The sequence below is a fragment of the Triturus cristatus genome, chromosome 5_2 (genome assembly GCF_964204655.1).
Source record: "Triturus cristatus chromosome 5_2, aTriCri1.1, whole genome shotgun sequence".
NCBI lineage: Eukaryota > Metazoa > Chordata > Amphibia > Caudata > Salamandridae > Triturus > Triturus cristatus.
The window spans coordinates 709,327,323-709,340,726 of record NC_140588.1 but is presented as its reverse complement, the minus strand read 5'-3'; the positions used below and the strand labels follow the sequence as shown (position 1 = coordinate 709,340,726).

At 46.8% G+C, this 13,404-nt stretch overlaps 1 protein-coding gene across 1 annotated transcript; it reads left to right on the top strand.

Moving 5' to 3' along the window:
- Window positions 1-294: 294 nt before the first annotated feature.
- Window positions 295-5,218, top strand: LOC146829158 (uncharacterized). Its single transcript, XM_085606438.1, has 3 exons — window positions 295-445; window positions 3,749-3,979; window positions 4,276-5,218. The coding sequence occupies exons 1-3, from the start codon at window positions 295-297 to the stop codon at window positions 5,166-5,168; spliced, it is 1,275 nt and encodes a 424-aa protein (XP_085462564.1). The 3' UTR covers window positions 5,169-5,218.
- The last annotated feature ends 8,186 nt before the right edge of the window (window positions 5,219-13,404 follow it).

Genomic DNA, 13,404 nt, shown 5'->3' with positions numbered 1-13,404 from the left:
GGTGCACTTTGAAGGCATTCAACAAACCGCTGATCCAACCAGAGTAAAAGCTAGAGGCAGTCGGAACCTGTGGGTGGAAAAAACTGAATATCTGTAGAAATGTTTTTCTAAAAAATGCCAGAAAAGGGGATACAATCTGCAGATGAAATCTGAGACAGACTGAAAAAACAACTGGTTTCTTAGGTCAATGCCAATAATAAAACAAGCATTGGCCGCGCGGAAAAGTAACGCCGCGCGGCGCTGATTGGGGTTGTACAATTTAGCACAAATTTAAAAGGCAGAAAGCAATACAGCATGGGCGACTTACTCGAGATATGTAAATTGAGTGCCGGGATAAATCCGTCCATAGTCACCGGCTTTGGAGAGACCACATTGCGTAAACAGCGTCAGGTCAGTAGAAATGGAGGAGGTCACGGTCTGAAGGCGGCCTTTGTGAGAGAGCAAGGTATCCGCCATTTTGGAGTAGACCCCAGCCATTGGGATAGACTGGAGAGAGATTATGGAGAACAGTAACGTTGAAAAAGAGATCAAAAAGATCATAGAAACCGTAACAAAATTGTGAGTGCGTATGTGCAGATTCCGTTACAGAATGTGCACAACTTTGATATGGTAAAACGAATGATATTCATAGCGATTGAAGGAAACAGCGTAAATGCCCTGTCTAAATAGGTGAAACCAGAGCTAGTGAATGATCGTGGGGACGCGGACTGTGGTGGGGGAGGGGTGGAGTGAGGTGCGCCGTAAGGGTGCAGAGCGTGAAGGCAAAAGTGAAAGCAGAAAGCAGGGGTGTGCGCGCGCGTGACGGCAAGCACGGCAGCTGTGCATGTCGCGTGCAGTTGTGCGCGTAATAGCAAGCTGGTGGCCGGCAATGTAGCACGCAGCAGGTGCTGGCTCAGGCGAGACCTAAAAAGCACCCCCCCCATCCCTATAATCAGGAGGAAGTATTTCCCTAAATTTAGCTGTGCATCTCCATACCATGCCATTTAAAATATATTCAATATGTATTCAAAAGCTTGGAAAGGAAATGGCTACACTAATTCAAGAAAATGTTAAGTCCAAATTACCTTTTCCCCAGTGTCATCAATGGCGGCTACCAGCTGATGGCCTCGTGTGCTATGATATTAGTGCTCAATAGCCATATTTCCTGTGGCCAGGAGCTTACATGTTGGTCTTGCTAAATTTCTTGATGATTTCAGCTCTCTCGACTGCTCTGCCCACCTTGGCCAACTCTTTTCTATAGCACAGGTAATGATAGCATCCTTGGTTGGTTCATGTTGCTACTATCTAACAGAATGTTTTGTCTACACAGCAGTTGAAGACATAACACTGAGGAGGCCTGTAGAAGTTAGATTTAGAAATAAAAGTCTTAATTGGAGTTGCTCGTTCCATGACTCACAACAAAAAAATATAAACCAAGTGGTCAATTATTAAATCTTGGGTAAAGAATTAATAAATACTGAAAAGAAGGAATAGTAAATAAAATAGAAAAAAGAACAAAGGATAACCCAGGCTAACCAAACCTCGTAGTTCATATCCAGTACTAATTGCTACAAGTGACTGAGAACAATGGATTTAACTGAAGGTGACTTAATATTCCACTAATATGCAATGTTTACAATAATCAGAATTAGGAGAAGACAGACTTACACAATCAATTAAACGTAACATAATCAGCACAGCAGGACTCCTAAAACGTATAACACAGCTAACATGGTTGTCATCAAAAGGGTGGTTGTCGTCAAAAGGGCGTGAAAACGATAAACAACAACCCATAACTAAGCTACCTCTGCCTTGGCATGTACCAGCATTTACATACAAGCTACTCACAGCCTTGGTCTACTTATTGGCTCATGTTCATAACTGTTAAGGGTTCTTATATACAATGGTGCACGTCAGCAACTGCTTACTAAAATGATGAAATAATATCTTAACTGAATAGAAACCTACTCAACCCTAATTGTCCTACCCTTACCCCATTTTGTCACTTAACAGTTTGTAACCAAAGACTATGGAAAGAGCAGACAATCCCACTAAGGGCCATGAGGAACTTTACAAAGTGGGATGCAGAAATTGTGCTCGAGTTAGTTATTGACAACTACGAGAGATAAAAGGCCTGCCTTTATGTGTCTCCTGTGCATGCCAAATAAAGTGGGAGCAGTCCAAGGACAAGTTTTCCAAGAAACAAGAAACAGGTTGCTCCTGTGATCTCAGTCTTTTAATTTGGTGTTAAAATAGGCCATCTCAGCCACTTTCTCAATTGCATGTTTTATTCTTTTGAATCTTTGATCAGACTCGGCAAACTATTGGGTCAGGACATTTTGTTATGTATTTCAAACAAGGCCTAAGTAGCAAACGACCTTTCACCTACATTTGTCCTACCTTGCTCTGCATAACGGTTCTAGCACTGGCCTTTTACCCAGTTATGAGCTGAATAAATGTCGATCTGTTTCTTCGAAACTAGCCTAATTTATTATGCATCAGGATTCTTAGAAAAGTCCCCTGCACATGACGTACATAACAGGATTAACATACTCTGTATAAAAGTCATGGTCATCTTCACCCTAGGGCAAAATAACTACTTTGCATAGTTGCAGGTATTGAGTTTGGCTCATTTACACAATCATACTCACAACATATCGATTGTGGTTGTAACCCAGAGGCTGTCTTTATGGTAAAAAAGAACCATGCTTTCATTAGAAAGACAGAGGAGATGCTTCCACGCTGACACTGAGGTCCCTGTATGCAGAAACTCCAGCACGCAGTGGTCTGACATCCCTTGCGGGGTGTCAAGCTCGTGACCAAGACAGGGTCCTTCATTCTGTCCCATCACGTAACGGGGGTTGGCTCTTTCCTAGGGGATTCTTGGCTTTAAACATACATACATCCTAAGTGCATATAGGTAGGTTTAGCATCTCAACAGTGCGCATGTTTACTGTCAAATTTATATGCATGCATATATTCACTATTTTAGCACCATGGTGGGATGCTATCTTTTATTTACTCTGTTGGTGCTTGCAATCTTTTACATTAGCTTCTGTCTAATGATTGTCGCAGCACACATATTTTATACTAGAATGACGCTGGTTCAATAAATACTTATTGAAAATGTCCCCAACGTTTGTTTTTGTATCCCTCTGAGACTAACAGGCACATGCATCAAGCTAAGAAATAGCGAGTCCTTAATTGCGATTTTTTAAGGATTCGCAAATAAGGATTCGGTATCTCCTATGCATGACGCCGATTCCGAAAAATTACCGATTCGCTAAAAATCGCAAAGCGCGTTACCGAAAAAACCCCAAAAATCGCTAATCGCTGAAAACTCACAAATTGCGATCTCGCAAATAGCGAGATCGCAATTAGCGAGATCGCAATTAGCGAAATCGCTAATTGCGAGTTCGCATTTTTAATGAGTTGCATTGGGAGCAGCCTGATGACCTCACAACCAGGAAGTAACTCTTCCCATGTTGCAGTCTGTGCCCATAGGCAGCCAGAGCAGGAAGCAGAGTGCCTGTGGAGAGCTGTGGAAAGGAAGACTTGGCATCCAGACTACTGCAAACACAGGAAATGGCTAACACATCAGCAGAGGAGGGGGCAGGTGCCAGAAAAAGAAAGATAAAATTCAGTGAGAGGGAACTCGAGTACCTCATTGAAGAGGTTGTAAAGAGCCATGACAAGCTCTTTGGGAAGCTCTCCCTAAAAGTCCCAGAGGCTGAGAAAAGACGCATCTGGAACAGGATCAAATGAAAAGTCAAGACACACCGCAGCATTGAAGAGTTAAAGAAACGCTGGTATGATCTGCGGAGCCGTGCCAAGGAGCGAACTGCCCAGAGGCTGAGGGAGGCAAAGAGCACTGGAGGAGGACCCTCGACAGTCCCGGACAACACAGCCCTGGAGGACCTGGTGGAGGGCACAATCCTGCCAGAAGCTGCAGTGGGAGTGACGCAGATGGATACATCCAGCGCAGCCTGCAGTACACAAGGTAAGAGGCACTATAATATACCCCTCAATGTAAATTAAAATAGCGTCCATACAGTAATAAGAAGGCAAGCAGCTGTAATCAACCCCAGGCCACAGTCTATACAGCTACTAATGCATCATGGGATTCGTAGCCCCTGAACCAATAAGTGAGTCACATTGCACTTTGTGTGACCATTGTGCCAAATATGCTTTACAGACAGTGATTACAGAGAGTGGGAACGTAAGAGCAGACTAAATCACCATGTTGCTAAACATTAGCCCAAACAAATATTAATCCTGCACTGTTTCACACCACAGGTGCTGAGGAAGGAGACAGTGATGAGAGCGAATGCAGGGAGAGCACACAGTCCACTGCAGAGACTGCCGTTGCCAGACCAGTCACACCTCCCAGCACATTCCAGGCACCCACACGATGCAGGGCTACACTCCCTCCCCTTCAGCCAATGGAGTGCATTCCGGAACCTGAAAGGGCAACTGCACAAAGCCAGCCTAGTGTCAGATCCACCACCACCACCCCGCAGACACCGGTCCAGATGACGCGAAGACGCAGGGCAAGGGGCCACACATCAGCACAGGAGGCATCGACTCCAAATGTCTGGGGAGGTGTTGAGATGCAGATGACGAGGGTGCAGCGCCAGCAGTCACGACACATGGGAGCCATCAGCCTGCAAATGGCCAAATTAAACAAGAACTTCTCCACAATGGCAGATCGCATGAGTGAACTCACTCAAGCAGTTGTGGAGGGCAACAGGCACACCAACGCCACATTGCATGAGCTTGTGCGTGTGATGCAGGAGGGACAGAACACCGAGCGGAGGAGGCATCGACAATTCATGGCGCGCCTGGCTGGATATACACGATCCAACAATAAGTTGTGCAACGCCACTGCACTGCTGTCGCGGAGGTCGGTGGCAATGCAGATTGACATGGGGCATTGTTGTGGGGACGTGGCCAGGGCCCTTGGCCAAGTTACCACAGCTGTCGAACAGCTCCAGGCTGGTGCAGGTGGCCTAAGCAATGCCACTGGAGATGAGGGGAGTGAGGGGGCATCCAGCGTGAGCAGCATGTCTGCGCCAGTCAGCACTGGCAGGAGGTGTAGTACACGCCGTTCTACACCTACAATTGCACCAATGGGTGGGGATGCCGATGCAGGAGAAAGACGCCTCGGTGTGCGTGGGAGGAAGCGCTGAGCACACACATCCTTCAGGACAATTAGCCATGGTGGCGTAACCATGGTCAGGACATACAGAGGGACTGCTAATGAAGTCCCAATCCTTATTTACAATGGTGCCTTGGTACATGCCGTGAATGTAACCTTAGGCTACGTGTATGTTTAGACACACAACAGTCCATGTTCACGTGCAAATAAAAACCTTGCATGTAAAGATTGATAGTTTCTGTCTCATGATTACGTACCTTTGAAGTGATGTTGGGTGATGTGGGCACGTATCAACTGCCTCACCGCTGAGCTTGCAGGATGCGGGTGTGGTGGGTGTACAGGGGGCTGGTTGTCTGCAGTGCCGTAGGCATCTATGGGTATGCGTCTCGTGGGAGCTGGCGTGTGTGTATGCCAATGTATCGGAAGTTGTTTGAATCATGGATGCTCCCAGGATATTGCGCGACGATGTCGGTCATGCTGTCATTCACATTGCACATTGGTTGGACGTTGAGGGAGTGATAACATTTCCGGTTACGGAAGATCTACTCATTGACTGATGGTGGACATATGGCTCGTGGGTGCAATCTATGCATTCATATCACATTAGGGAACAGTGCCATTCAATATGAATGGAGTTTGGGTGGGTTCAATTCCATTTGGGTTTTGGGGAGGCTGATATGGTTGTGGGTCTGAGTCATCATGGTAGCCAGGAAGGTTCTCTAGACACGTGAGTGGGAGCCTTGTGATACCCCTCCTGCTAATGCCACTACCCCCTGGACACCTCCTGATGCAAGTAGCTGCAGGCAATATTAAACCTGGACATGGGGAGGGATGGCATGGGTCTTACGTGTCTTGCGCTGCTGGTGTTTCGAATTCAGCTATGAGGTTAAGTTACATGGCAGCTTTGATCCTGTACTAATTATATATGTCCTCATCAGTTTGTCACAACTGAGTGATGCGCAGGCAGAATGCCCTCTCCTGGAATCTCCTTCTGCCCTGGCCTGCTACATGGATCCTCATTTTCCTCACAAACAAGTAGTGTGCCGCCTTTGTGTACGTCCTCTATGGACTCATTGGTCAGTTGCAATACCCCTCACCAGCTCATCAGTTGTACTTAAATAAAAATGTCAAAAATATTTTTTACCACCTGCTTATGATTCCCCTTAATCTGCACTTGCTAAAATGCGATTTTTGGGAAAATGGCTATTAGCGATTTTTGATGCATCCATTAGCGATTAATTACTGCGAATCGTTATTTGCTCCCGCATTTCCATTTTTCGCTAATAAGTATTCGCTATTTCTGGATTCCCGGGATTTGCGAGTCGGTATTTTTGCGATTATTGGTTATTTGGTTGATGCATAGGGAAACGCTAAAATGCACTCGCAAATTGCTAATCGCTAATTTTGCGAGCACATTTTGGCTTGATGCATGTGCCTACAAGTGAGTACGATTGACTGAGCGAAAAGTACTGCACTGTTTCCATGATCCCTGAAAGATCAAGGGTTGCCATGTTCGATAGTTGCCAGAAATTATTTGCTCCTTCGTAAGGTTAGGAGGCTCATGGTGGCACTGTGAGCTAGCTGGTCTAAATACTAACATATCCTTTGAGGGTGTTTAGAATCAGTCTAGACACCAATCCCTTAGTCTAACTGCGCAGATCCTATGTATTTTTAGGAACGACACGACTGTTTGTCAAGTCACTCATGGTAGCAAAGTCATGAATGTACCTTAAGCAATAACTGGTCATACCTAAGAAGGTTCGCAGCATGGTGACATCTTGTGGGGGGGGGGGGGGGGCAAGTAGCTGACAGTGCTTTCACTTTATCAGGGTCAGGAGTCATTCCCCCATCAGAAAATATGGGTTCAAAGAATTTAAGATTGGTCTTGTAAAACTCACACTTTGCTGCATTCAGAGTGAGACCTGCATCAGCAAGTAACTGTCACACTTGTGTAAGAGCCTTGTCATGCTCCTTTTGCGTTGCTCCAAATACCAGCATGTCATCACTGTAATTTAAAGCATGTATAACCGGTTGAATTCTGCGATGTATAACATGCTGACGACACTCCAAAAATCAACCTTTTGTATCTGTATATGAGATGAAAAAGTAGTGATGTACCTGAAGTTCTCTTTCAAATCAAGTTGATGGTATACCTTGTTCAGGTCAAGACGGGAGAAGACTTTGGCATCGTTCAGTTGTATGATCATGTCTGCTATGTGTGGACCAGGATGTCTTTCTCTCTTGATTGCTTTCTTGGCCTGGCGCATATCAACACAGATGCATACTACACTTACACTGTCCTTTTTTGGCACCACCACTATGGGCAAGTCCCATGGCGTGGGACCGGTGGATCGCTCTATGATGTCATGCTTCAACAGCTTATCTAGTTCTTTCCTAACAGCTTTTTGCAAGTGGAAAGCAACTCTGCAATACTGCTAGGCAACAAGGCAGATGTCCTTAATAATGTGAAGTCACACTTTCATTGTCTTGAACCTGCCTAGGGCATGAAACAATGGAAACTGACTCACAACTTCAGATTGAGTGTGGAGGGTGTAATTGAGAGATATCAGTCCCATGTCTGCAGCAATGGCAAAATTGAGTAGACATGCACTGGACGAAGTTACCTGAAAAAAGTGAATTGGCGCTTGCACATGTACTGCTTTATGTCTATATCTTAATGTTGCTGTGAATGACCCTTGACTCTGCAATGGTTTAGAAGCAGCCCATGTGTATACTTTCATGTTTGACTGGTTGAGGCGTTGAACAGCAGATGTGCTCTTGAACTTTTCAACTGACATTATGTTAATCGATGCACCACTGTGCATGGTAAAGATTATCAGGCAACCAATTACCTTTATTGTGATCTTGGAGCAATGTCTAAATGAAATCTGTTTTTTTGTTTGGCGGGTTGTCTTTGTCATTTGTTTTTCCATGCAAGCAGCCAAACCTGTATGAGCCTGTTGTTTCTTTGTCAATACTATCATCGCAAATCCATCTTCTTCACTGGTGCTCGATAATGACGTTGACAAGCCTTTGTAGGATGAACTTGACGATGATCGACTTTGTCTAGTTTCTACTTGTCGTAACTGATGTTGATTTTGGTCTTTCTGGGCATGGTGAGAATGCTTTTGAAACCTTCTGATTTCCGGTTTCTCTTCTCGCTGTGATGTAGTTGGTTTCTCTTTCACTTTGCAAACCCTTATGAAGTGGTTTTCTTTCCTGCAACCTTTGCACGTTTGCCGTATGGCTGGACATCATGGGGAAACAAATACCCACCTCGGAAACGCAACTTTTTCTTCTTTGGAGACTTGCATTTACCTTGTACTTGTGCTTACTTTTCATGACCAAAGCTGAATACTTTTTTGCTTTAACAGCTTATTTTCTAAACTAGGTGTCTCTCTCAACATGCATCTTCTGACAGTCTGAAATCAGCCATCGATGACTCAGAGGCATATGGCTTCTTCATCATTAAATTCAATAATCTTACAGTGTTCGATAAGCATGTCAAGTCTTTCAACAAACTCATCCCATCATTTCAAAGGCTTGCTGTTGTGCTCGATTGAAAATGTACCTTTATTCGTCGACATACTGCCCTCTCTCCCAGCAGCTCAGCTGTTGTGCCGCTGCTGCTGTGCCGCTACTCTGGTCAAGCAGGGTTCGAGTCCGGTCTGCTCTGGGTATCGTGTTGCCTTCTGTATTTTGCCTTCTTTCCAGCTCAGTTATTCTTTTTTTTTATTGTTGCCTTGTGTATTTTGCCTTTTGTATTGTTATACTCTAGTTCTCCTGCCCCCTTCGCCACCCTTTTTCCCACCGCTGCTGCCCCTGTGGCCCCTCCCCCCTGCCGTTTCCCGCTCCCACCTCCCAGCTGCGCTTCCCTCCCCCTCCCCTATTTAATGGTGGCCGCACCGAAGGCGCGCTAAAGGAAAGCCCGTCTGCGCCCGTCCGCAACCCGACCACGACTAGCGCAGGGGACCCTGGATCTCTGATCACACGCCGCTATGACTCTGCCGCCCTCCTCGCACTCAACCCTGGGAGGAACAACAACTGCCAGCTGTCCATGCTAAAGAGCACCCACAGCCAGTTCTCCTGCCATCATTGCCGCCAGGCCTTTACCACTGCCCACACCCCCACGACCGCCGCATCCACGCCGAACGCCAACACCTCCGAAGCCCTGAGATACATCCTACTAAACGTGCGCTCCCTGCACAGAAACGCAGTGGAGATCTGGGACATCCTTGACACCATCTCACCAGATGTAGCCTTCTTCACAGAAACTTGGACCAACTCCACCTCCACCCCGACATCACCACCACCATCCCTTCTGGATACAAGATCCAGAGGAAGGACCGCCCCAACCACCCAGGAGGAGGACTTGTCATCGCACAAAAGAGCTCCCTTTGACTCACGACTTCCAGCTCGAGCGACAACCTGCCCATCACCGAACACCTTCATTTCCTGATCCAGACAAGCCCCAGACTACCCTCAGAGGCACCCCCGGCTACAGACCTTCCAGACCTCGAACTAAGTTCACCACCAAAATCGCCGACCTCATCTCGCACCACACCATCACCTTCATGGACTACATACTCATCGGAGACCTCAACTTCCACCTCGACAACCTTAGCGACCCCAACTCCGCCGCCCTCCTGGACAACCTCACCAACCTCGGACTGAAACAACTTATCACAACCCCCACCCACAAAGCAGGACACACCCTCGACCCCATCTTTACGGGAGGTAACAACATCCACTTCAGCCACACCACACAACCCCCCTGGACAGACCACCACTGCATACACTTCCACGTCGACAAACCCAAAGGCGTCCAAACCTGCACAACATCCACTTCAGCCACACCACACAACCCCCCTGGACAGACCACCACTGCATACACTTCCACGTCGACAAACCCAAAGGCGTCCAAACCTGCACCCCGCCCCCCATCAAGAACCTGGAGCAAGATCACCAAGGAGCAACTCAACTCCACCCTCAACCGCGATGCCCCTGCCACTTTGGCCGACGCCAACCTCGCAGCCAAAGAACTCCACAGATGGATCTCCAACAGCATAGACAAGCTCACATCCCTATGTAACCCCAACAGACAGAGCCCCAGGAAGGCCTCCTGGTACACCGCCAAATTCCAAGAATCCAGACGCACCTGCAGATGTCTCGAGAAGAATTGGAGAAACAGCAAATCCTTGGAGGACCGCACCGCCAACAACAATGCCATGACAGAATACCACCATCGCATCAGATCCCCCAAAAGGACCTTCATCCAGAACAAGATCATCGCCAACTCCAGCAACTCCAAGGAACTCTTCAGCATCATCCAGGAATTCACCAAATCCCCCCCAGCGAAACCACGGACATCACCCCCTCCCAGGACCTCTGCAACAAGCTCGGACCCTACTTCTATCTGAAGGTCAAGGGCCTCTATGACAACTTCAACAACCAGACACCCGACTCCAAAACCACTCCACCCTATAACAATGCCAACCAACCCACCATCTCTGCTTGGATCCCAATCACCACCGAAGACACCGCATCAACCATGACGGGCATCTACTCAGGAGCCCCCATGAACCCCTTACCCCGCACAGCTACCACAGAGCCGCCGCCGCCATCGCTCCGGAACTACGATGCACCATCAATGCCACCTTCAAAACTAGAATCTTTCCTGACTACTGGAAACGCACAGAATTCAGACCCCTACTCAAGAAGCCCTCAGCAGATCCCATGGACGTCAAGAACTACTAACCCATCTCCCGCCTCCCCTTCATGGCAAAAGTCACAGAGAAGACCATCAACATCCAACCAACGAAATTCATCGAAGATAACTCCATCCTCGACCACTCCCAATTCAGATTCCACAGAAACCACAGCACTGAGACCACTCTACTAGCTGCAACAGATGACATCCGCACCCTCCTCAACCAAAGACAAACCACAGCCCTAAACCTACTCGCCCTCTCTGCAGCCTTCAAAACCATCGCCCACTGCACACTCACAGCCAGACTCCACGAAGCAGGCATACAGGGAACTGCCCTCGGCTGGCTCTGCTCCTTCCTTTGCTGGGACAACTCCTGGTTGCCCACTGCTCTCGTAAGCCCCCACCCCCACAGACCACGCCTGAAACCTCAGCATCGTACTCGACTCCTCCCTCTCCATGGCCTGACAGGTCAACGCCATTGCCTCCACTTGCTTCAACACCCTCCGCATCCTCCAAAAGACCTTCAAATGGATCCCCGCAGAATCAAGGAAGACTGTCAACCACGCACTCATAACCAAGAGACTGGACTATGGAAACGCGCTCTACGCCGGGATCAACAAGTGTCTGCTCTGCAAACTCCAGACCATACAGAACACCAGCCAGACTCATCCTTGGCATCCCCAGACACAAACAAATTACCCAGCACCTTACCAACCTTCCCTGGCTCCCCGTCGAGAAAACAGTAACTTTCAAGATACTCACTCACGCCTACAAATGCCTCCACAACACCAATACCTCAATGCCAAAATCTCCTTCCACGTACCCAAGAGGAACCTCCGATCCGCTGAAATTGCCCTTGCCGCCCCCCCACATATTTTCAGAGCAAGACCGGGTGGAAGAACCTTCTCCTACATTGCGCCAAGGCCTGGAACGAGCTGACGATCAACATCAGATGCGCCCCCACCCTGCATATCTTCAGGAAGACACTCAAGACCTGGCTCTTCGACTGACCGAAGCTGCCTCCACCCCGCCTGCACTTTGAGACCCTCTCGGGTGAGTAGCGCGCTTACAATTCCCCTGATTGATTGATTGATTGACATACGGCATAGGATGCAACCTGACTTATATGTGATATTTCATTTATCCCATTTTTGATTCCATCATCAGCAAGGCTAAGTACTTAATGATTTTCTCTTTGTCTACTTCTTCCAGTGTGCCTATGAAATCATTGACCGTCTCGATCCATGCAGTCCACCTGGTGCCAATATTCTGTTTCTTTGTTGTGTCAAATGCCGGTGGTGGTTTCAGGAATGTGTTTGCACCGTACTTCGTGCTTTTTTCTGCAGCCATTGAAAAATGTCACTATTCCGAAGGCTTCAGTGCCACTTGCCACTGTGCATGCATCGCGGCTCAACCAGGCCTGGTTGTCACACTTGATTCGAGGTCATGTGGCAGTTCCCTTGCTGGAAAGTACGTTTGCACTTTTGTAACTGGTTATAACTTCCTTTAGCGTTTTCTATGTATGGATACTGCTGTCTCCGAGTTATGGCACGAGGCAGTATTTCTCCTTTCAGTCTTACCAACGGATTCTGGTGGGCTTTTCGAATGTGCTCCTGTAGTGAAGACATACACGAAAGAAGTTTAAGTGAAGATTTATTCCAGGAAAAGACCAGACGTTAAGACAGCAGCCGATAAAGCAGCCTTCAGGAACAAGTCCAAGCAGAAACTTTCGTCCCTCAACGACCACAACAGTCGCTGTAAGTAAATCATTTAAACCAATACAAACCAATACAACTATGCAGCACACGCACAAAGATTCAAAAGAAAGCATTCTTTTCATTCTTTCCATTCCTCGTGAGGGCTGAAAGGAATACTCACGAGGAAAGGAAAGGAAGGAAATACTACACATCACCACACATCCCCCCATTCTTATAAACAAAACAAAGCAAAATACATCAAGTACAAATATAGTCCTTCAAAATAACTGGATGCTTGATGATCATTTTTCCAAGAGTATCCAGATCGTTGATGACTCCCTTGTGAGGAACGTTCTCAGGAATGGCCTCTTTGCTGCCACAATCCACACTCTGTTAGGAATCTTTGGTATCCTCCTTGTGAGAAATATTTTTGAAACTCTCGGTGCTTTGTTGAGAATCAGAAAAATCATCCAGATTAGATGGAATATCATCCACTGGATCACAAACTACAGGAGCATCAAAAACACGTTGTTTACACAATGCTACTCTTTTAAGATTCCAACATTTGCCATCCTCCAAAATGACAGCATTTTTTTTTAATTGAGCAATAAGTTGAGGTTCAAAAAATGTACTTTCATTCTTAGAAATGAATCCAGGTTTTTTAATTCTAACCCCCTGACCAACTGATAATTTTACATCTTGGGTACTGTGTTTTTTGTTATAAAAATCTCTGTATTTATGATGCTTCATATGCAAACTTTTAATGACATCAGCAGAGGACCAACCTGCATCCCCAAAACCCTTGATCCAACCTGGAAACCATTTAGCTCTGGCTTTTCTCCCCCTCATAAGCTCAAAAG

Excerpts from the sequence above, each read along its gene's own strand:
- LOC146829158 (XM_085606438.1), top strand. The coding sequence starts at position 295 with ATGGGCGACTTACTCGAGATATGTAAATTGAGTGCCGGGATAAATCCG. Across the intron at positions 446-3,748 it reads GGCCTTTGTGAGAGAGCAAG|TCAAGACACACCGCAGCATT; the intron begins GTATCCGCCATT and ends TCAAATGAAAAG. Across the intron at positions 3,980-4,275 it reads CGCAGCCTGCAGTACACAAG|GTGCTGAGGAAGGAGACAGT; the intron begins GTAAGAGGCACT and ends TTCACACCACAG.